The sequence below is a fragment of the Vicia villosa genome, linkage group LG1 (genome assembly GCF_029867415.1).
Source record: "Vicia villosa cultivar HV-30 ecotype Madison, WI linkage group LG1, Vvil1.0, whole genome shotgun sequence".
Classification (NCBI taxonomy): Eukaryota; Viridiplantae; Streptophyta; class Magnoliopsida; order Fabales; family Fabaceae; genus Vicia; species Vicia villosa.
In genome coordinates, this window is record NC_081180.1 from 13594963 (window position 1) to 13620298 (window position 25336).

Consider the following 25336-nt stretch of genomic DNA (forward strand, 5'->3'; position numbering starts at 1 on the left):
TAAAATATTCCATTTAACACAAACCAATTTTTTGTCATACAACTAAACCATTAATTTTTTTTCACTAATACACAAAGAAGCACAATAGACAAACAAATCTAACAACACTAAACCTTTACCCCCAACCTGGAAATGAATACATAGTTCTCGCTGTCAATTCAGAAGTCTAGATTTCATTGTGGAGCTATGTGCTTTAAGGTACAGTTTATGGATATATGTGCTTCCAAGTATAAATCTGATGATTGTGACATTGGTGACCTTCTTGGTGTTTTGATGACGAAATGCTTATGTTTATTGAAGTCAGTGGTAATGTCTTTTCAACTCTTTGATGACGGTGATTAACTTGAAGACATCTCAAGCCTCATTAAGTAGGAGATTCAAAGTTCCAGTAAAGAACTTATATGATTAGTGTATCTAGCAAAGAAACTTGAAAGCCTCTGAGTTGTGAAAGAAAAAGAGTGTGAGAGACACACCATACACCATAATGTGTTGGTGTTCCCTTCAAGGGGAGTTTTATCAAGGCCTCTTAATACTAGAGGTAGTACATTATTTTAAGGTTGAAATGATCGGAAAACTTCAATTAATCCTTAAAATAATGGATTTAATTGTGCTCATCTAAATAAATTATGTTTACTAACAAAAAAAATGAGTTTCTAAGCTCTTTCTAGAAAGGAAGTGTAAAATAAAGCTAAACAGGGGTGCATAAAAGCAATTAAATTTAGCACAAAGCCCAAAATGCACAAAGGAGGTTGATTGATGAAAGCCCGATCAACTGACACATTAAGGAAATCGATTGGAAGAGCTTGGCGCACATATTATCAGATCAAATCCAAGTCAAATGTGGTTTCCAAGGAAATTAAATCCCAACATTGATGATAAAAGCTTAATATCCATAAAGTTCTGATTATCCAATCGATTGGAGCCCATAGTCAATCGGTTGGCCCGCCAAATTTGGAATGATTTAGATTTGATTTTCAATCAGCATAATTTCCATTGATTGCTTGCCAAAAATACACGATCAAATCATCAAAAGGTGCACTATAAATAGGTATGCCATCTCACTCCTTCTTGCATCTTAACATTTCATCTCTTCTAACTTCTTTTCTGGTGCAAGCTCTCTTTCTCTCGCCATAAGTATCATCATGGTCTTTACAAAGAGTTAGAAATCTGAAGATATCCTAAAAATGGATGTTTTCACCGCTGGGTTGATAAATAGAAATCAAGAAGAGATGATGATCCTAGGGAAGAATGTGATTCAGCCATGATACATGGAGTTAAGCCTCCTAAGAAGTTACAAACCATACCATCAAATATGTCAAGCCTCTCTAAGATATCTTTTCACACAGATACCCGATAGCGTCTTCCTAAACCTTGTAAGAGAATTCTATTTAAACTTAAGAATTATAGGAAATAGATATCCACAAGGATAACTTTGGAAGAATTTTTTAGTTACCGTATAAGGAAAAATCCTACACCCATGAGAGACCCCTAGGTTTTAGGAACTTCAAACATTCCACGCCATAAACAAATCTTTTTATTAATCCCATGAAGAAAAGAAAATTTCCTTTCAAATCAACCCACTTAAAACCAAAGGTTCACGTCATCCACTACCTTCAAACTATACTCCTCTTTCCAAGGAATGCAAACCATGATTATTTCATTAGAGAAGATGTTGTACCCCTCTAGCTTTTAACCCAAGAGATTCCAATAAATTGGGTAGAAAGAATTTTTCACCACATGATTCGCTCCAAAGAGAATCAACCAACATGACTACCTTATGGAGTGATGATCGCCAAACTCTTAGCAACCTTGAACATCGATACCATGGACGAAGCTGTAGACTCAACCAACCATAGGATTAGTGATACTGCACTCAAAGAGATAAAGGTTCTTGTCAAAGATGGAGTACTTCAGGATGATCCAATAATCAAGGAAGAAGAATAGCCAGAAGAATTAGAAAACACAAAGATCAATAAAGTTTTGTAGATATGCCTGAACTTAGCCCAAGATATGGAGAAGATCAAGAAAATCATCACAAGAGACGATGATACTTATGGAAATGAATAAACTCACTTTTGTGTCTAAATTTTTTATTTTAAAAATTTCCTATTTTTTGTACTATTTCAATTATTTAATTTCCATTTGTACTTTGGATTCTCAACAATTTTAAATTAATAAAAGAGTGATATTTTTCCTTTTCTAAATTTTTATTTCCAATATGTTTGCATATATATATAATTTCTTTTTACCACTTCTCTGAGAGATGAGTTGTAACCATAAAAAGGGGAAGAATGTGGAATCATGTTTTGTAGGTTTAGAAAGGTCTAAACAACATACTCTTGAATATAACAACTTAAGTGCAAGCATAACAAATGATTAAAGATGCAATCAGACTAAACTACTAAACTAGGGTTTAATGATTATTGCAAGTCCTCTAATGATACTAAAAAAGAATACATCTCAAGCCTTATCTTCAAGAATAATTCAAGCAAGTTTTTGTATCACGGTTTCATTTGACAAGTATTCAAGCTTCAAAGCATGAAAGAGGAAAAGTGTGAAAGCTCGTCCTAATGCATCTAAGTGAACAATATGTTGTAAAAGCATAAGGGTTTTCTCGTAAATTTATACATCTAATCACACACACACACACACACTAAAACAAATTTTATAACTTAGTTTTCTTAAGAACATGTTTCTAAAATTACTTTAAAGCCATGTCAGTTGAATCAGGAGCTGTCAAACCCAATCAATTGGGTTAATACAAAAATGTGCCATAAATGTTTAAGACAATGTGTGAATGAATGATAATGACTATATATATCTTTTCTTACCTTTTGAAACCTTCTAAACGATTAATTTTAGGTCAACCAAATCAATGGGAGCATGATGCTAATCGACTAGCTCAACAATTCTGGGCCAATTTTTTTCCTTTTTTGTATCTACCTCTAGCCTATAAATAGAGGTCTCTTCCCTCATATTTTCACGTCTAAAATCATGAGCTCTCATATCTCACTCCCCACTCTCTCTCTCTAAACATATTTTTCTTTACTTTATATCACTTATATTTAGCCGTAGTGCTTTCGAGAAAGGTTTATTGTTTATTGAGGCATTTGTGTAACTTTGGAAGGCTGGTATTGTAAATTCACCAAGGAGGATATTCACCTTGGTTGAATAATTTATCCAATTAGGGATTTTTTATTAAGGTTCGAAGGTAAACCCTTTAAAATATTTAGTTTGGGAATTTAGTTACTAAGTCGCTAATTTGGTTCGAAGGGTTAACCCGTTCAAAAGCTTTCATTGGTTCAATATCAAACGAATACTAAATCTCAAGTTGGTTTATAGTTATCCGATGTAAAACCTCAATTTGGTTTGTAAGCTCAGCCCAATTTAAAAGCTTTCTAAAGTTTTAGATAAGTGCAACATAAAATCTCATAGGTTCGTGGCCAGCCCGTCATAACACCGGTTCTGTTCATGAGCTCAAACTGGTATAAAAGATCTCCTTAGTTCAAGATAAGCTTGTGTAAAATCTCGGTTTGAATTGGGGACTAACCACTTCAAGTTGTTGTTTGGAAATAAAATTAATCGCTTCAATCCGTCGTTTGGAAGAAAGAGTAACTGCTTCTATCCGTTGTTCACTGTTTGATTGGAAGTTAGTCAAAAACTTCATTTTCCTTGTATAAGGGAGTTCTAGTGTTCAACCTACTAAAAACTCTTAAGTTTATTGGATACTCTTAAAATAAAATTTCGGGAACATGACTAAGTATTATTCACTAAACCTGTATAATTTCTGGTGCCTTCTCTCTTCCCTTAACTTTTACTTTCCACATTTTATTCTTAATTTTTGCTGCTAATTACTAAAAAGACTTAAAATGTTTTTAAACTATGAAAATGATTCTAAATTTTTTTCTAACCACTGTTTCTCTAAAATACACAATTCATCACCCCCCGGTCACTTGTGTGTGGAATCACATGCTCAACATATTCAACTCATCCCCTTTTTTGACAATTATTCCATATTTAAGCCTACAAATGTATGGTCATAGATAACCTGAGAAGGTTCATGTAATTGCACATTGTCGTCTCCATTAGTATTTTAGAACAAATTTCGCACTTGAGAGGATTTGTTATGTCTATTATCTCTATGTGTATTGATAGTGATAACTTATTCTTGAGAATCTTTATTTCCTTCAAACATCACCAATAAAGGCGATTTAAAATTAAATAAAATTGGGTGTGTCCCAAATTTTGGCCAAAAGGGGATGGGAATCTAACATATTTGTGTCTTCTTGCTCTACCTCCTCTTTTTTGTTGTTACTAGATGTTCTAAATACTAATATGCGTGGTTTGGTTCTAGCGACGTAGTTTCTCCATAGCACCCTGCATTTTCACTAGGGATTATTAGTCACCATCAATGGATATAACCCTTGTGGTCATTGTGAGAATTGGATTAAACTCTGGTGGGTTGAATAGTAGCTTCCTGTTTTGACAGAGAATGTGTCGAAGACCTACATACTGTAGTCGATGTGTGTTCTAGTATGTGAGTTTCGAAATGCTAGGGTTGTTAGTATTTCAAATAGGGTCTGTTTGTAATCTCTAATTGTTTAAGTTAGCTTGTACCCTAAGTTGGCTTGTAATGGGTATTTGTGAAAAAACCCATTAGTTTAGTATGTTAGGTTTATTATAAATAGCATACTAGTCTCTCATCATTGCATACTACAAATCCTAATTTAGGGTGAGAGAGTTATTTGTTATTCTTGTAACTTATAATATTGGTTGAAAGAGAGAGTAAAGAATAGCAGTTATAACCAATCATTGTTGTTCTTCTTGTTTCCTATTGTGTTCCTTATTATACTATGTTCATGGCATCCTTTTCACACCAGTCACCATTGTCAAACGATAGTTAGGTTAATCAAAATCTCTATAAAAATATGCAGTTCAGGTCAATTTTACTACACTCTACGGTGGGCACCAATCGTACTTGTAAGTAGTACAATAAAGGAGATTATGCCTACGATAGGTCAAACAATGAGTCTTTAGGTTGCTGATATGTGAATAATTAATACATTGACCTAAATTTTGTGTTAAGTATTTATAGCTTAAGCCCCTCCCTAAGGGATGCCACTGTTAGTTAAGTATTTATAGCTTCATCCCCTCCTTGAGTGGCCATTAGAGAGTTTGATGAATGATTCATCCGTTTAATATAGGAGACTTTTTTAGTCAGTTACAGAGGCTTGGGACTTTTCAGTTATGACAAGGATAAACCTGTTAGTTTTTTTAACGTGTTTGGTGAGTCATCCTCTATCACGCAGGAGAACATGGTCAGCTCGCTCCCACCTGTTTGACCTCATCCAACCTCTTTTTAATCCTCGATGAATTCAAGTGGCTAATGGGTCATAACTATTAAGACTTAATGGAATTTGATTATAATATAACGGTCCATGAGCTATCACATGGTCACCCCAATAAGATTACAAGAGAAAGTCACTCGAAGACCCCATACCGACTCAAAATTTCGCATAACAAATTTAATTTTCCAGGTTCTCAACCTTAACCTCACCATAATAAGTGTGATGTTCCCATATTGACATCGACATACCACAAATGAGAGATCACCATACTATCCAACCTTAAGGGTGTGTTTGGTTCGAGGTAGAGCGAGGGGAGGGGAGGGGAGGGGAGGGAATATTTAAAATGAAATGTGTTTGGTTCAATTTTTAGGAGGGGAGGGGAGGGGAGCAAAATCCCTCCAAATGACACTTTTTGCGTTCCCCCGAATCGGGGGGATTCGGAGGGGAGGGGAGGGGATCTGAGTTTTAATATTAATTAAATTAATACATTTACTAAATTATCCTCAATTTTATTTTAATATTTTAAAAATATTATTTTCTTTCATGTTCCTACTTTTCTTTTTGTGATCTATTGCTTCTCAGCCTTCCATCAACTTATTATAATTATTCTTCACCTTCAAATTATTTTTTATTTAATAAAAATTATAACTACTATATAGTTTTTTGTTTTTTATAATTTATTTTATGTATTCAGGAGTTGTTATCAACACATAGTTTATTTTGTGTCGATAGTTATAATACGAATCAAGTGTACTCAATTTTTTTAATATTATGCTATAAGTTATGACTTTTTAATCACTCAGTTATACAAATATTATTTCCAAGAAAATATTTATGAAATTTTTACAATTTAATATCATATCACTTATATAAAATTACAAGGATAAAATTGTAAATTATTATTAAAATCCCTCCCCTCCCCTCGTGAACCAAACATATTTTTAAACGAAATCCCTTCCCTCCCCTCCCCTCCCCTCCCCTCCCCTCGGTTGAACCAAACATATATATATTTACAAAAAATCCCTCCCTTCCCCTCCCCTTCCCTCCCCTCCATTAAAATCTCTCCCCTCCCCTCCCCCTCATTTGAACCAAAGAGACCCTAAAACTATATAAGAGACTCAAATCCACATCCTTGGGAGCTAGAGCACTAAATCCCTCAATAACCAACAAAAACACAAAGGGGCTAAGGGGTCCCATTGATTAAGCTCCCATTTAAATATTAATCTATTGGGTGTAAGGTTGCCATTAACCAAAACATAAATGTTCCACGATCTCTCGCAATTAGGAACATCATTTGCTCCCAAAGCCAAACCTACCCAGCATGTAATTTAGAAAGCTGCAACTAATTAAATCATAATTTTTTTTTAAAAATCCACCTTAAAATTTATTGTGAAAAGAAAATACCAATATTAAAGTGTATGTATTTTTGCAGGTGAGATTATTCTTATTATTAAAAGAAAAATAGCAAGGCACATAACACAAGGCAAGAAAATTTGTCAAAATAAAATAAAATAACTATCGAAAATTGATTCACATATTCTTCATAAAAAAAAAAGTTGAAAGTACAAATCAAATTATTATATTTTTATTTAAAAAGGTGAAACTACAAATCAAATTATTATATTTTTATTTAAAAAGTTGAAACTACAAATTAAATTATTATATTTTTAGAAAATTTCTTTACCCACCTCCTAACTTTCTTATCCACCTCTGGCGAAATTACCAAAATACCCCTTATTTCGGAAATACATTTCCGAAAACGTACTTTTATTGGAAAAAAAAAAGGTGTTTTCAGAAATGCAATTCCGAAAACACGAAAAAAAAGGTGTTTTCGGAGATGCATTTTCGAAAACACCCCTTTTTTGAGTTTTCGGAGATACATTTCCGAAAACACCCATTTTTTGGGGGAGGGAGGTGTTTTCGGAGATGCATTTCCGAAATATTCCAAGACCAAATTGGTCTTGAAATGTTTCGGATATACACTTCCGAAATAATTTAATAATTATTAAAAAATTAAAATCAAGGTGAATCAATACAATTAATAGGTATAAAATGAAAGTGAATCAATAAAATGAAGGTAAATCAATAAAATTAAGGTGAATCAAAATTTCCTAAACAATTTTAAAGTTAAAAATTATTTTATTAAAATTATTTTAATTATAAATCAGAATAGAAATATATAAATATATAATCATAATTATTAATTTTGTAAGTGAAATATATAAATATATAATATATAATTGTATTTTATTGTAAAAAAAAATATATAATTGTAACATTTATGTGCTTATTATTCATTATTTATGCACATTTTGAGCATTAGTTTTTATTCTATTTAAAATTGAAACAATTTTATAATTTACTTTAATTAATTGTTCATTATTTATGCACGTATTTTTTATAAAAATAAAATTTATTTATGTGTTAGAAAAAGTTGGAGAGATTTATTTAATTTTATAAGAATTAATTATGATTTGATAAGATAAAAATTATATATTACGAACTATTTTAAGTAAGAATCATGAATCACTAACTTGTTGTTCCTAACCAGTGAATTAAAATAATATCAAAGGTTATAAATGAGTGTAATTATAAGTGTAATATATTGGTGTAATTTGAGCCCTCCTCTATATAAATATATAAATATATAATAATTATTATAAATTAAAACACTCATTTCTTTAATTTTTATAATTATTATATAAATATATAATATATAATAAATTTTATAAATATATAATAATTATTATAATTATTATATAAATATATAAATTAAAACACTCATTTTTTTAATTTTTTTTTATAAATATATAACAATTATTATAAATATATAAATAAAAAATTATAACTTATTTTGTAAGTGAAATTATTTTAATTTTTTTAATTAAAATTATTTTAAATTTTAAAATATGAATTAGGATAGAAATATATAATAACTATTATTCATAACTCATAAATTATATCAAAATATATAATTATTATTATTCATTATTCATAAATTATATCAAATTTATGATATGTGAATTAATTAATATCCTAAAATTAATTTTTGAGATTTTTTTAGATTTTTTTTTGTTGTTTCGGAGATGCATCTCCGAATTAGTCAAAATCCAAATTTTTGGGATTTTTTCGGAAATGCACTTCCGAAGTCTGGAAAAATTTTGAAAAAAAAAATATTTCAGAAATGCATTTCCGAAGCGGGGTAAAATGGGTTTTTCGCTGGGGTGACCCCCATAGGGAGGTGGGTAAAGAAAAAATCTATTTTTATTGTTTTTAATGGGATTTTTATTTTCTCTTATATTTTAAAACAGATGAAATTAATCGTGAATTAAATATATGGATTAAAATTACTTAAAAGAAAAATAATCATTTACCTATTGTTAGTTGGTACAGTAGTGATTGAAACTAAATTTAATAGAGAGAACTATGATATGATTCGATCTCCTTCAACTCGATCTCCTGCAACTGCGATTAGAAGGGACTGAAATGATTGGAAATTTGGAATCAATGACAGTAAAAAAACATTTTATTAGAAATGTCATTTTATTAAATTATTTTTCTAAATATAAGCAGTAGCCATTATAAGTTTTAATTTAAGCGGTTTTGTTTGACTGGTTTAAATTCATAGGTGGTGATACCTTATCCCGAAGGACTTAGTCTATCCATTGATAACTGCAACAACAACAACAACGCAATGCCCACTTTGAACCTCTTCACCAACATTCCCGTAGACCCTGTTATTGCTTCAGACATTCTCAGAGATGCCACCAAAGCTGTTGCAAAAATCATTGGAAAACCCGAATCTGTTGAGTACATTTTTAACATTCTTTATTCTTGCCCACCAATTGTTTGATGAAATTACTCTGTAGTAGTTACAAAACTTTATCCCACCCATGATGGGCTTAATGCCAGCAACACTCAATTGTAGTTTTATCTATCAACTTTTTTTTAGTTAAGTTGACTTAAATTTGTGTTTTTTTTATTAAAAAATTGCGGGATTGTGTTTCAGTATGTGATGATTGTGTTGAATGGTGGAGTGCCTATTGCATTTGGCGGGACTGAAGAGCCGGCTGCTTATGGAGAACTGATATCAATTGGGGGTCTTGGTCCAACTGTTAATGGGAAATTGAGTTCTACTATTGCCGAAATTATTCAAACTAAGCTGTATATTGATAGCTCCAGATTCTACATCAAGTTTTATGATGTGGAGGTAAATTTCTGTTTTTAATGACTTCTCATGTGTTCATTCTGTTCAATTATGATTCTCAGTTAGCTAACTTTATCTAGTTATGCATGGTAATCTAGTTCATATATTATTCTCATTAATTTTTTGAATAATAAGATAAAATCAGTAATATAGCTTGAGATTGTACTTGATAGACTGTGAGAACATTGTGCCTGAGGATTATTTCACCCCAAAGGTGACTATTTAAGGTGCCAAAATTCATTGGCTTTTTGGAAATTATTCCAGATATATGAAGCAACAATGGATATTGTTATTTTTGTGATCGGTAACTCCTTTGTGATGTTATGCATATAAATATGAGGAGGGAATTATGGGAAGATTGGCTTTTGAGGGGGAGCTGATTCTACGTAGTATCAGTCTGGTGTTGTGGTTCCGTTTGGTCTGTTTTAGTGTATTGCAGATTTTTTCTGCTAAATCAGCCCTGGCTCTCCTGTCATGGGTAGGGCTGTTTTTGGACCTCTGGATCCGAGAACCGGACCGGTGGAACCGGACCAATGGATCGGCCGAAATGTTACTCGGTCCGGGAATGGATAATTTTTTTATGGATACTATATTGTATATTTATTGGATACTTTTGTCGGATATCCGAAGTAACGGTCCGGTTTCGGTCTAAAAAAATGGTCCATCACTGTTTCAGTCCGGTCTGGATTTACCCGATTACTATTTCGGTCTGGTTTTCGGAATAACAAATATCCGAACCGGACCGATAACAGCCCTAGTCATGGGGTTGTTTATGTTTTAGCTTTTCTTGGTTTTAGCCGTTATGCTGTACGCCTATTTGGATGGTTTGGTAATGGGGTTGTTTCTGTAATGGATTTGTACTTGCTCTAATTTTCTTCTTGTGCACACCTTGTCTTAAAAGTGAATCCAATTAACATATGTTGATGGTAAAAAGTAATGTGTATGAATATGAGGAAGGGATTAGAATGAGGTAGCTTGTCATTTTGTTTGAGTTTGGCGCCTTTTGGCATTAAAAGGCTAAAAGGCGCAGACCCTTGAAGCTCTGCAACATTGTAATCCAAGAAGCTTCCTTTCTCTTTTGTAATGAGATACTAGTTCCCATCACATTTTGTGGAATCAGTTCAAGTGGAAATAGTTATGACAATAAATTCTCAACATGTAGTGATCTGTATCATGATTTATGTATTTTCACCATCATTTTGAATTTGCTGAAGTATTTTTTACAATATATATTATGGTTACTTCATTGCTGACATTCTAGATCTTATTTTATTTGTGTTGTGCAGCGCTCATTTTTTGGGTTCAATGGCTCGACCTTCTAATCATTTTTTGGGTTCAAGTCAAAGATTTGGGGAGTTTCACAAGGAAGAAATATATTTCATCTTTCTGTGGTTCATTGCAAATTTGTATGTAAAATTGTGGTGAACAAACACATTTGATATATAAAAATGCATCCTTCTCAGTCCCCTCATTTTGGTCTGTTCAAGAATCATTTAATTTATTGTTCTTCTTGTTGAACCTGAATCTCAGTAACAAATTATATAAAACAGATAGAAGTTATTTAGATTTTAAAGAGAAAGGTAGCAATCAATAAACACTTGAGTGACACTCCAACTAAAAAGATAGCAAGTAAAGTTATGCGTGAGGTAGGTTCTCTCACAGTTTACTAAAAAAAAAGATAATGTTGCCTCATGATTATTTTAAAAATCAAGCATTGATCAAGTAAATTGGAATAAATCTGTAAATCTATGCATACATAACAGTATAACACAAGTGCTGCAAATAGGAGTAAATCTGTGAATGTATGCATACAGAAGAGTATAAGACAACTGCTGCAGCTACATTTGAAAGCTCGCTTTGCAAATCATTTTACAAATGGAAGTTCTTAAAATTACAGTATCATCCCCCAAATCACCATCCATATTTCGCTTGTGTTTCAGCTTTGGTAAGCATGCCCTTAGAACGGCGCTCCGCAAGTTTCATTTCATTTTGTTTCATATCAAAGTACAATGAACCAATTTGGTGCTTTCTCTTCATCAGCTTTGAAGGTTTTCCCTTTGTTGAAACAGGCTACAAAAAGAAAAAAAATTGATAAATACAAAATAGTAATAACAGTAACATACTTTTTATTAAAGAAAATTAAAGTAGGTGTACAATTTCTAGTGACAAGTGACAACCTCACTAACCAAAATCTCCTATTTCTTAAAGATTCGAATTTTGATGTGATATGACATCGAGCTCTAGGTTGTCAACCAACATTACATTGGTACGAGTACAATTGAACTTGGTTCTCTTAAGTAAGATTTTGAGTTTGAGCTTTGTGGATGTAGAAAATATGGTAGGAATGGAGATTCTACTAAAAGTGAATATACTACACACCAAAAACACAGTTACAAAAAAAATGGAAGTTAAGTTTTGTCTGAAAAATAAATTAACCTTTTTATGTCACCAGTAACATTAACTTTTTTTCTCTGTGCCTCTAAATGTAAAAATGTTTAACATGAACTATGATTTATGGTTGTCATGTGATGAATGATGATAGTGGCATAGGCATACACCCATCACACAGTACTTTTTTCCATACATATAGACCCCAAATCAAACTCAAGAACACATGTTTAAAATATTTCAGCTAAGCACTTCCCACTACAAACCGACACATGCCAAAAATTTTGTTATCACTACTATTGTCTTTTATAGGGATAGAAGCAGTAGAAGATGAAGATCCAACAATACGGTATTGAACAGTCCAAGTGTCCAGCAATATTATACCATGATTCTTTCGATTGTTGTTAGAAAAAGACTCAACTAACAACTATTTGAAAGGTTTTCTTTGTAGTTGCAAAGGCATCCAAAAAAATAGCAACAGAAATTAAAGTTTAAAAATATAAGTTGGTTTTATGTACAGACAGACAAACATGACATCAACCAAAATGCTCTCTCGTGTGTTAATTCAAAGATAGAACATAAAACAGTCAAATTCCATTGTGTTAATTCAAACAGCTTCCTCTTAAAACCTCAAGGGTTGGCCGGTTGGTGAAGGCTTGGGACCTGAGAGTGTGCTCCTATCAAGGGCTAGGTGCTACTAACAATCCTTACGTTGGGTCAATTCAGTCAGAGCTTTGCACAGGCTTTAAATTGCCCCCCACTAGTGGACGGTGGGATTGATCCCCTTGGATTAGTCGGTCTCAAGGCCGGATACCAAGTTTTCAAAACCAAACAAAAAAAACAGCTTCTTCTTATTTTCCAGACCACAGTATTGCTCACTGTCACCAGCTGAATGAGATAACATACCAAAATTCCTAAGGTTTGTCCTACTGTTAATCACAAAAATACATATACATACGCTAAACAGAGCCAAGATATAGTACCAACACTCGACTGACTACAGGAACAACTGAGGATCAGAACTAGTCACCAACAAATTACAATTACATACAAGTACCCTGACTAATTCAAAATCTTTAAGCTATGAATTTCCTTTCCTGTTCACAAGATGCAATGTATGAAGCATTCTAACTTGCGTTTAGTTGTTAATCCCTAGCCCCTGCCTTAGGAACCAATGTAAGCAAATGCACCTTGCCTTTACAAATCTTCACTTATAGCTATCGGGATTATTGCTAGATGGGTATTGTTCATCCAACGTAAGTTTGGCTCTTATACCAATGTTATTTTGCATTTATTTGTGCTTTCGATTTATACTAGATAACAATAGCTAAACCAATTGTGCAATTTAGGATTTCTTTTATTTATAGCAGCTGTTCTACATAAAGGAGACTTCACAGCTTTTACAAGGAAGTTCATTTTTTCTTAATAAAAGATGATTTACAATTTCTCTTGAATGCAATCCAATTCGTGACCAAAAAACCCATCCTCTATTGAGTTTAATATCTCCTATGCTGTTCGAACATACTTTCACCTAGGATTTAACAAGGCCCAAAATTATTTCAGATATTGTTTTTTGTTTAGTCACACATGTTTCATCTCAACTAACACTCATATGTGCACTTTACTAAAATCGCCTTACCTCGCTTGCCTTACTACCAATTAAGCTAAATTAAATCTAACACACACACACACACACACGCAAAAAGCACAACCTCAGTAATTGTTCGCCTCGACACTTAATCAAATCAGAGTTTCACAAAAATTACAATACACACACATCATCATCATCATCAACAACAAAAAACAATAGCAATTAGCCAAATAGAAAACTGAACAATACCTGATAAGAAGGTCCAAAAGCTAACCCAGTAAGCTTAGCTTTATCCTCTCTTGGTCTATTCTTCATCAACTCATCTTGCTTCACTTCAATCACTTCCACGGGAACATCCTTCCTACCTCTCTTCCCAGTAAACTTCAACACACTCTCACTAATCCCAGAATCCTCCGGAGCAGATGGATCCGACCTATCAATCCATTTATTCTCATACTGTCCATAATCCTCATAGCCACCGTAATTCGCATATCCATCCCCATTAGAAGCAGCACCAGTACTAGCACCAGAACCATCATTCTGGTGATCAGTTGCATATTGGTAATTCCCATAACTATCATACTGGTCAGTGGCATATTGGTAATTTTCATAATTTTCATAATCTGTTCCATTTTGATCTTCATGAACATTGCTCTCTGTGGCAACAAAACCAGAACCAGAACCACCATCACCACCACTGAAACTTGGCTCCGGTAGTGCTGGTGTGGTGGTTTCGAGGATGGATCTTCTGCCAGAGCCAGAGGTTGATTGAACACCAAGAGTGGAAGAGTTTCTGGGTGCTGGGATGCTGGATAAGAATGATTTCACGGATGGAGTTTGAAGGGAAGACTCCAGCTTTCTTCTTCTGTTTCGTTCTTCTTCTTCGTCATCGTCTTCATCGTCGTCTTCAAGATTGGGTTTTGGTAAAGGAATGATTGGGGGTTTGAATTGAACGACTCTTTTGGGTTTTTCATGGATTTGGGATTTAGGTTTAGGGAGAGAAGAGATTCCGGGGGTAGAAGAAAGTGCGTCGGAAGAGGGTTGTTTGGGAGGAGGAAGAAAGTTGAAGAGAGAAGAGGAGGAAGATGATTTGGGTGGAGGAAGAGAGGGGAAGAGGGAGGAAGAAGACGATGTCGTTTTGGATGGGATTGATTGACGTTGAGGTGGTTGTTGTTGTTGGTCTTCTTCTTCGTCTGAAGAGGCGTAGCTTGCTAGCAGAGAATCCATGGCCACGACGATGACGGGAACGCGATTGAAATTGGAAGCAGCAAATTTTTCTGATCGATCAACCCACTCAAACCCTAGCTACACTTTTGCTATTGCTGCGTTTTGCTTTTTTCTTTTCTTTTTTATGGTTTAAGGGGATGTATTTGAAAAGTTTTTTTTATGGTAATTTTTTAGTGTTACTTGATCAAAATTATTACAAAATACAAAATATTTTGGTTGATGAAAAAAACAAAATTCATCATATTGTTAGGTCTATTGTACAAGATTTGATATGGTAACTTAATTTTCTAAGATTCCCTTTCCTCAACTTAATTTATCATATTATAATCCTCTCTTACTGTAATCCTTTCTTATGTTATGTTCCTCAATTTCGTTCTATCATCTTCGATCGAACCCAGAAACGTTAACCTTAACACACTCAACCTAACGTCTCAAACCTAGAAACATTGTTTGAACTCTTATCCTTCAATTAAAGAACCAAAAAATCTTTTTCGAAGTTCAAGACGCAAGGAACGGTAACGACATGAGCGACATTCCACCCACTCCGCTATCATCGAAGAACAAAAAAAAAAATGTCAGATTCTGTGTGAGGTATGTCATGATTCCCTTTCTCCTCATGTGATTTTATCTTGTTCTCTGGTTCTTTTAGACAATACACTGATTGTAAACATTGTTATTCAGACCATCTCAGAATCAATGCATTAAGCTGAGAATTCGTCATATGGGAAAGTTAGTAGAGCATCCTGTTAAATGGTATGTTGATGGATTAGTGTCTGAAATGGATTTGATGTGGGATACATATTACATGTCATATATGCAGTTTGAAAAATTGATAATAAAAGAGGGATACGGGAATATCAAGTGCATGTGGTATTGGAACCCCGAGTATACCTTTAGTCGTGGTTTGAGACCCCTTAACTGTGATGGTGACATTCTTAAGTTAGTTGAGGATTTAAAAGGATTTGACTTGGTGGATGTTTATGTTGAACACTCAGTAGAAGTGATTAATGTGTGTCTGGATATGTGTGTCTAACTATATGTATGTGACTATTGCACGAAAAACACATTCAAGACCATTTACTCACACATCATTTATCCTACAAATGGTCCACAATTGTGGCCTTTGGATGACCAGTCTGTTAGAACAAGAATTGTTCTGATCAATAATCTTAGTTTTGATGATAACAATGTATATGAATTTTGCTCAAGATAATGTGGTACTCTAATCCTATGCAATTTCCTTTTCAGGAAATATATAAAGAGTATGCACAAATCAGCGCTAAGAAGCTTTGACTCAGAAGGTTCAGCATGCAACATCAGAACATGGTCTGGCAAGACATCAGAAGATGGTCGAAGCAGAATCAGAACATGGGTCTATGGAAGCATCAGAAGAACTTGAGATCAGAAGCAGAAGCACTGAAGTTCTCATGGTATCACGCTCAGAAGCACTTCAAGGTCAGAAGACAAGAAGATGCTTTGCACCAAGCTGTTTGACTCTGATGATATTCAAACGTTGTATACACAAACATCAGATCAGAAGAAAGTACAGGTGGCAGGCTACGCTGACTGACAAAAGGAACGTTAGAAGCTATTAAAGGCAACGTCAGTAGACACAGCGTGAACAAGGCTCGAGGTAGTTGACAAAAGCGTGAAACATTAAATGCAATGCTGTACGGAATACGCAAAGCATTAAATGCTTCCAACGGTCATCTTCTCAAAGTGCCTATAAATATGAAGTTCTGATGAGAAGCAAGGTTACCAATTCTTGACGATTTCTGTGAATATTAACTTGCTAAAACGCTGCTCAAATCAAAGCTCAGAAACTTCATCTTCATCAAAGCTCACTACATTGCTGTTGTAATATATTAGTGAGATTAAGCTTAAACGTTAAGAGAAATATCACTGTTGTGATTATAGCTTTTCAGAAGCATTGTAAAACTCTTAGATTTGATTACATTAATTTGTAAGTAACTAGAGTGATCAAGTGTTGATCAGGATACTCTAGGAAGTCTTAGCTTGTGTCTAAGCAGTTGTAATTAGAGTGATCACGTGGTGGTCAGGATACTCTAAGAAAGTCTTAGCTTGTGTCTAAGCATTTGTTCCTAGAGTGATCAGGTTGTGATCAGGATACTCTAGAAGACTTAGTCGTGGACTAAGTGGAAAACCATTGTAATCTGTTGCGATTAGTGGATTAAATCCTCAGGTGAGGTAAATCACTCTGTGGGGGTGGACTGGAGTAGTTTAGTTAACAACGAACCAGGATAAAAATAACTGTGCAAATTGTTTTTATCATTCAAGTTTTTAGACTACACTTATTCAAACCCCCCCTTTCTAAGTGTTTTTCTATCCTTCAATTGGCATCAGAGCGCCGGTTCTAAGGTGCAAGCACTTAACCGTGTTTAGAAAAGATTCAGGAAGAGAAAAACGCTTCAGTAAAAGATGGCTGGTGAAATTTCAACAAATACATCTGCATCTACATCTGGCTCTGCTGAGCAATACAATGGTAACAATGGTTACACTAGACCACCAGTATTCGATGGTGAAAACTTTGAATATTGGAAAGATAAACTGGAAAGTTACTTTCTTGGTCTGGATGCTGATCTATGGGATCTTCTGTTGGATGGTTACAAACATCCTGTTAAAACTACTGGTGTAAGGCTCACAAGAAGCGAAATGACTGATGATCAAAAGAAAGAATTCAAAAATCATCACAAATGCAGGACTGTTTTGTTGAATGCTATCTCTCATGCTGAGTATGAGAAGATATCTAACAGGGAAACGGCTCATGACATATATGAGTCCTTGAAAATGACTCATGAAGGAAATGCTCAAGTCAAGGAGACAAAGCTCTTGCTCTAATCCAAAAATATGAAGCCTTCAAGATGGAGGATGATGAAGATATTGAGAAGATGTTCTCAAGATTTCAAACTCTAACTGCTGGATTGAGAGTTCTGGATAAAGGCTACACCAAGGCTGATCATGTAAAGAAGATCATCAGAAGCTTGCCCAGAAGATGGGGCCCAATGGTGACTGCATTCAAGATTGCGAAGAATCTGAATGAAGTTTCTTTGGAAGAGCTGATCAGTGCCCTGAGGAGTTATGAGATTGAACTTGACGCAAACGAGCCTAAGAAGAAAGGTAAGTCTATTGCATTAAAATCTAATGTTAAAATATGCACTAACGCTTTTCAGGCTAGAGAAGAAGATCCTGAAGAATCAGAATCTGAAGAAGAAGAAGATGAACTGTCCATGATCTCCAGAAGGGTAAACCAACTCTGGAAGAGCAAGCAAAGGAAGTTCAGAGGCTTCAGAAGTTCAAAGAGATTTGTACGAGGAGAATCTTCGGGTGACAGAAGATCTGACAAGAAGAAGGTTGTCTGCTATGAGTGCAATGAGCCTGGACATTACAAGAACGAGTGTCCAAAACTTCAGAAGGAGAATCCCAAGAAGAAGTTTCATAAGAAGAAAGGTCTTATGGCAACATGGGATGATTCTGAATCAGAATCAGAATCAGACTCTGAAGGAGAGCAGGCCAACTTCGCGCTGATGGCTACAGAAGATGATGGATCAGAATCTACATCAGAATCAGATTCTGAAGAGGTATTTTCTGAACTATCTAGAGAAGAGTTAGTTTCCAGTTTAACAGAACTTCTGGAACTCAAGGCTCATCTTAGTATCAAATACAAAAAGCTGAAAAAGCAGTTTGAATTTGAAACTAAGAAGCTGGAATTGGAAAATTCTGAACTGAAGGAAAAAGTTTTAAATCTATCCAAAGATAGTGGATCTCCTTCTGAAATAGAAAAATCCATTCTTAGCATGAATCATATTCTGAAAGAATATGACTCGAGCTTCAGAAAGTTCTTATCTAGAAGTATTGGCAGAAGTCATCTTGCTTCTATGATATATGGTGTTTCTGGAAACAGAAGGTTTGGTTTTGGCTATGAAGGTGATACCTCACATAAATTTGAACCTGTTGATGATCTGAAGATCACATACAAGCCATTGTATGATCAGTTCAAATATGACCATGCTCATGATATTAGGCTCACTTCACATGCACATAAGTTTAACACTGTTCACACCAAGAAGCATGTGACACATCCTAAGAAATATCAAGCTGACAAACCTAAAGAATATCATGTTGTTCCTCCTGTTAAATATTTTGCTAAACCCAAGTTCAATCAGAACTTGAGGAGAACTAACAAGAAAGGACCCAAGAAATTGTGGGTACCTAAGGAGAAGATAATTTCTGTTGCAGATATCCTTGGCGGCAAAGAGGACAAAAAGCAAAATGTCATGGTACCTGGACTCTGGGTGCTCGCGACACATGACGGGAAGAAGGTCTACATTCCAAGACCTGGTGCTTAAGCCAAGTGGAGAAGTCAAGTTTGGAGGAGATCAGAAGGGCAAAATCATTGGCTCTGGAACCATAAGTCTTGGTAACTCTCCTTCCATAACTAATGTACTTCTTGTAGAAGGATTAACGCATAACTTATTGTCCATAAGTCAATTAAGTGACAATGGTTATGATATAATCTTCAATCAAAAGTCTTGCAAGGCTGTAAGTCAGAAGGATGGCTCAATCCTATTTACAGGCAAGAGAAAGAACAACATTTATAAGATTGATCTTTCTGATCTTGAGAAGCAGAAGGTGACTTGTCTTATGTCTGTTTCTGAGGAGCAATGGGTCTGGCACAGAAGATTAGGACATGCTAGTTTGAGAAAGATTTCTCAGATTAACAAACTAAATCTTGTTAGAGGACTCCCTAATCTGAAATACAAATCAGATGCTCTTTGTGAAACATGTCAGAAGGGCAAGTTCTCCAAACCTGCATTCAAGTCTAAGAATGTTGTCTCTTCCTCAAGGCCGTTAGAACTTTTGCACATTGATCTGTTTGGCCCAGTCAAAACAGCATCTGTCAAAGGGAAGAAATATGGATTAGTCATCGTTGATGATTATAGCCGCTGGACATGGGTAAAGTTCTTGAAACACAAGGATGAGTCTCATTCAGTGTTCTTTGAATTTTGCACTCAGACCCAATCTGAGAAGGAGTGCAAGATCATAAAGGTCGGAAGTGATCATGGTGGCGAATTTGAGAACAAATTCTTTGAGGAGTTCTTCAAAGAAAATGGTATTGCCCATGATTTCTCTTGCCCTAGAACTCCACAGCAAAATGGAGTTGTAGAGCGAAAGAATAGGACTCTACAAGAAATGGCCAGAACCATGATCAATGAAACCAATATGGCTAAGCATTTCTGGGCAGAAGCAATAAACACTGCGTGTTATATTCAGAATAGAATCTCTATCAGACCTATTCTAAATAAGACTCCTTATGAATTGTGGAAGAACAGAAAGCCCAACATTTCATATTTCCATCCTTTTGGATGTGTATGTTTTATTCTGAATACTAAAGATCATCTTGGTAAGTTTGATTCTAAGGCACAAAAGTGTTTCCTTCTTGGATATTCTGAACGCTCTAAAGGCTACAGAGTATACAATACTGAAACATTGATTGTAGAAGAATCAATCAATATCAGGTTTGATGATAAGCTTGGTCTTGAAAAACCAAAGCAGTTTGAGAATTTTGCAAATTTTGATATTGATATATCAGAAGCAGTAGAACCAAGAAGCAAAGCTGCAGAAGCTGATAGTCTCAGAAGCAATGGATCAGAAGATCAAGTTGCTGCATCTTTAGAGAATCTCAGGATTTCTGAAGAGCCAACAGTCAGAAGATCATCTAGACTCACATCTGCTCACTCAGAAGATGTCATTATTGGAAAGAAAGATGATCCTATCAGAACAAGAGCATTCCTCAAGAACAATGCTGAATGTCAATTAGGTCTAGTTTCTCTGATCGAGCCAACTTCTGTTAATCAAGCTCTAGAAGATACAGACTGGATAATTGCCATGCAAGAAGAGTTAAATCAGTTTACAAGGAATGATGTTTGGGATCTTGTTCCAAGACCTAAAGGATTCAATATTATAGGAACAAAATAGGTTTTCAGAAACAAGCTGAGTGAGAAAGGTGAAGTGGTAAGAAACAAAGCCAGAATGGTGGCTCAGGGTTATAGTCAACAAGAAGGGGTTGACTATACAGAAACCTTTGCACCAGTGGCCAGGTTAGAATCTATTCGTCTATTAATTTCTTTTGCCACTCAACACAACATCACTCTTTATCAGATGGATGTTAAGAGTGCCTTCTTAAATGGTTACATAGATGAAGAAGTTTATGTCCATCAACCTCCTGGTTTTGAAGACTCCATGTCTCCAAATCATGTTTTTAAATTAAAGAAATCATTATACTGATTGAAACAAGCTCCTAGAGCTTGGTATGAACGTTTGAGTTCTTTCCTTCTGGAAAATGGTTTCACTAGAGGAAAAGTGGACAATACTCTCTTCTGTAAAACATTTAAAAAGGATATTTTAATTTGTCAAATATATGTTGATGATATTATCTTTGGAACATCTAATGCTACACTTGGAAAGGAGTTTGCTGAGTCTATGCAGGCTGAGTTTGAGATGAGCATGATGGGTGAACTCAAGTATTTCCTTGGGATTCAAATCAATCAAACATCAGAAGGAACGTATGTTCATCAAACCAAGTATGTGAAAGAACTTCTGAAGAAGTTTAATCTTTCTGACTGCAAAGAAGCCAAAACTCCTATGCATCCAACATGCATACTAGGTAAGGATGAAGTAAGTAAGAAGGTAGATCAGAAGTTGTATAGAGGTATGATTGGATCTCTTCTATATTTAACTACTTCTAGACCTGACATTCTGTTCAGTGTTTGCTTGTGTGCTAGATTCCAATCAGATCCTAGAGAATCTCACTTAACTGCTGTTAAGAGAATTATAAGGTATTTGAAAGGTACTACTAATTTTGGTTTAGTTTACAGAAGATCCAAAGATTACAACTTAGTAGGATTCTGTGATGCTGACTATGCTGGAGATAGAATTGAAAGGAAGAGCACTTCTGGAAGTTGTCAATTTCTTGGAAGTCATCTGATCTCATGGTACAGCAAGAAGCAAGCTACAATTGCCCTCTCAACAACAGAAGCAGAATATGTTGCTGCTGCTGGTTGTAGCACACAAATGCTCTGGATGAGAAGTCAGCTAGAAGATTATCAGATATATGAGAGTAACATTCCTATTTTCTGTGATAATACTTCTGCTATATGTTTATCTAAGAATCCTATCTTGCATTCAAAAGCTAAACATATTGAGATTAAACATCATTTCATAAGGGACTATGTTCAGAAGGGTGTTATATCTTTAAACTATGTGGATACAGACCATCAATGGGCTGATATCTTTACAAAACCCCTTGCTGAAGATAGGTTTAAGTTCATTCTGAAGAATATCAGTATGGATTTATGCCCAGAATGAGAAGATGAGAAGATCTTATGTATGAGTATCTTCTGAAATGAGAATGGATTAGTCTTTTATAAGAAGTTCTGATTGTAATCAATTAGAAGTAGTGATTCTGTTATTACTAACGTTTCATTGTCTAAGTTGACTCAGAATCTCTTTAAAAGTAAATACAGCTGTATCTAGCTTTCCAGATGGTAACACGTGTCTACCCTATTTGGACAAGCATGCGTGCAGTTGAGGAGGCGCCTTTCCTAGGTAACTGTTCTATCACTTCATTTGTCATAATTTCTCTCTCCTCGTGTCACGTAACATTAAATGCTATTCATCATTTCAGTTTATTTTCTTATATTCTTCAAACGCTTCTTTTCCCTTTTATATTTCTTTTTCTTGCATTCAGTTTCCTTTTTGCTATCTCTCTCTCTCTCTTTGCATTCGTATCATAAACCCTAGCGGTTCTCACTATCTGCAAAGTCACCATGAATCCTTCGTCAAGCTCACCAAATCAAGAAACTGACCGCAAACAAAAGAGAATGGCATCTGATGAACCTGAAAACAAACCAAAAAGGGTAAGGATCACCTACGATCCTCTCAAGGTGAATCCTTTTGAAGCTATGATGTCTGGAAACTACTCTAGACGTGTGTATCAACGCCTTGAAGGTATCCCTGAATCACCTCCCTCTTCACAGACCTCCACCACCTCTTCTTTTTCTTTCACCTCTCTGGAACCACCATCTTCACCATCTGATATCCTTTCTCCCTCTACCCATCTCACAGATATCTCCTCACCGCTCTCACACCCTTTTCCCACCAGAACACCTAACCCCTACAGTTTTGTGTTTCCTGACTCCAGATACACAGTCAACCCTCCTACACCTACCACTCATGCTTATCTAGAGCTTTTACACTCAGATGTAAATAGCTGGTTGGAGATTCTGGGTGCTGCTCACCTTAATCATCTGGATGAGTACGCTACTTGCAACCTCTGGGATGCATTTCGTCAGGATTTTTTGGTCAAGGCTACGGATGTCCAGAGAAGGATCATGTCTGACACACCTGGTGTTCGTGGTCGTCTCTTGGAAGTTGGTGATAGCAGCTATCACCATCTCATCAGGAACAGAAGAGTTCTTGAAGAGAGGATACCTGCAGATGAGATGGAAGAAGAAAATCTCTGCAGAGACATCGTGGTTTGGAGACCATGGTACCCTGTGCTGACTGGAGATTTTCAGTGGTTGTTTGATTGGTTCAGAATGAACCCTTCTGAAAGTGCTCCTCACATGGTCTTTCCAGAAGTGGTTTATCCTGCAGAAGTTGCTGGTCCAATTCCTCTAACAAACCTTGCAGCTATTCTTCAGGCATTGGAAGTTGGAGCTTCTGTGTTGCCCGAGCCAGAATATGCTGAGGCTGAAGACCTTCCAGAAGATCATTGACCGGATTCATGACATACTGGCACAGATTTTGTCTAGGCTAGGGTCTTAGTCTTTGGTCTTTGTAGTTTTCTTTGGTTGCTGCATCTGCTTATTCAGCATACTTCTTTTGTAATTCTGTTGGTTTAATCAATGAAAAGGTTTTTTTTCTGCATAACTCTCGTACTTCTGCTTATTTTATCAATGACTATTTGGTTCTCTTTCCATTTGTCCTGTGGTTACATCTGAATCTTTTACATTCTTTTTGATGTTATGACAAAAAGGGGGAGAAATAGTGATAAATGATTTGATTTATATTAGCAGTTGCTGGGAAGAAAGCCCCTACATTACTAACAGAAGCTGCAAGCTTCATATGTTTCTAAGTTGTTTTGCAGGATTGAAAGCTCAACAATAGAAGCAAAATCATGAGGAATCGCAAATTCTGTAAAAGGAATATGCTCATGGAAACTGAAGCAAGCTGAGTGCTATGAAGCTTCAGAATCAGAAGCAAGAAGGAAGAATATTCAGATATTCTGATGATAGAATATGATCTGAAACATTATGTCTATGTGTTCTGACACATACCATATGGCTCTGATACATATTATGTGTTATGAAACATATTCTATGTTCTGACTCTTTCATGCTGACTTTTGTCGTTTAGTTTTGTTATGTAACATTTCAGGATGAAGAGATGCTCTAATGATGCTCTGGTTCATTCAACAATGTTCTGATACATTCTAGCATGAAGTGATGAAAGAAGAAATTCAAGCTCTGAAGCTGTCCGATGGAAGCAGAAATCAGAAGTTGTGAATGTTCTGAAGATCAAAGAAATTCAAGTTCTGAAGCTGTCCGATGGAAGCAGAAATCAGAAGCTGTGAATGTTTTGAGGATCTAAAGAAATTCAAGTTCTGAAGCTGTCCGATGGAAGCAGAAATCAGAAGCTGTGAATGTTCGAAGGATCTAAAGAAATTCAAAGTTCTGACGCTGTCCTATGGAAGCAGAAATCAGAAGTCATGAAGGTTCTGAAGATCAAGCACATGTGAACGTCTCTACCGAAATAATCAGGGAAGTCTTTTATTTATAAAATTCTTCTAGTATTAATTTCAGGGGGAGATTATTCATCTCAGGGGGAGATTGTTAATCTCAGGGGGAGACATATTCACATGCTTATGCTATAGCTGTGTAAATTGTCTTTAGCCGTCTGCTCTTTCTGATCGCAAATTCATATCATTTATATATGTTTTTGTCATCATCAAAAAGGGGGAGATTGTTAGAACAAGAATTGTTCTGATCAATAATCTTAGTTTTGATGATAACAATGTATATGAATTTTGCTCAAGATAATGTGGTACTCTAATCCTATGCAATTTCCTTTTCAGGAAATATATAAAGAGTATGCACAAATCAGCGCTAAGAAGCTTTGACTCAGAAGGTTCAGCATGCAACATCAGAACATGGTCTGGCAAGACATCAGAAGATGGTCGAAGCAGAATCAGAACATGGGTCTATGGAAGCATCAGAAGAACTTGAGATCAGAAGCAGAAGCACTGAAGTTCTCATGGTATCACGCTCAGAAGCACTTCAAGGTCAGAAGACAAGAAGATGCTTTGCACCAAGCTGTTTGACTCTGATGATATTCAAACGTTGTATACACAAACATCAGATCAGAAGAAAGTACAGGTGGCAGGCTACGCTGACTGACAAAAGGAACGTTAGAAGCTATTAAAGGCAACGTCAGTAGACACAGCGTGAACAAGGCTCGAGGTAGTTGACAAAAGCGTGAAACATTAAATGCAAT

At 35.3% G+C, this 25336-nt stretch overlaps 2 protein-coding genes across 2 annotated transcripts; one reads left to right on the plus strand and one right to left on the minus strand.

Moving 5' to 3' along the window:
* Positions 1-8959: 8959 nt before the first annotated feature.
* LOC131628992 (uncharacterized) lies at positions 8960-11073 on the plus strand. Its single transcript, XM_058899798.1, has 3 exons — positions 8960-9153; positions 9358-9558; positions 10842-11073. Exons 1-3 carry the CDS (start codon positions 9043-9045, stop codon positions 10875-10877), a joined length of 348 nt encoding a protein of 115 aa, XP_058755781.1. The 5' UTR covers positions 8960-9042; the 3' UTR covers positions 10878-11073.
* Positions 11074-11308: 235 nt separating this feature from the next.
* On the minus strand, positions 11309-14889 carry LOC131628983 (uncharacterized). Its single transcript, XM_058899786.1, has 2 exons — positions 13784-14889; positions 11309-11625 (listed from the first exon to the last, which is right to left on the minus strand). The coding sequence occupies exons 1-2, from the start codon at positions 14759-14761 to the stop codon at positions 11467-11469; spliced, it is 1137 nt and encodes a 378-aa protein (XP_058755769.1). The 5' UTR covers positions 14762-14889; the 3' UTR covers positions 11309-11466.
* Between the last annotated feature and the right edge of the window lie 10447 nt (positions 14890-25336).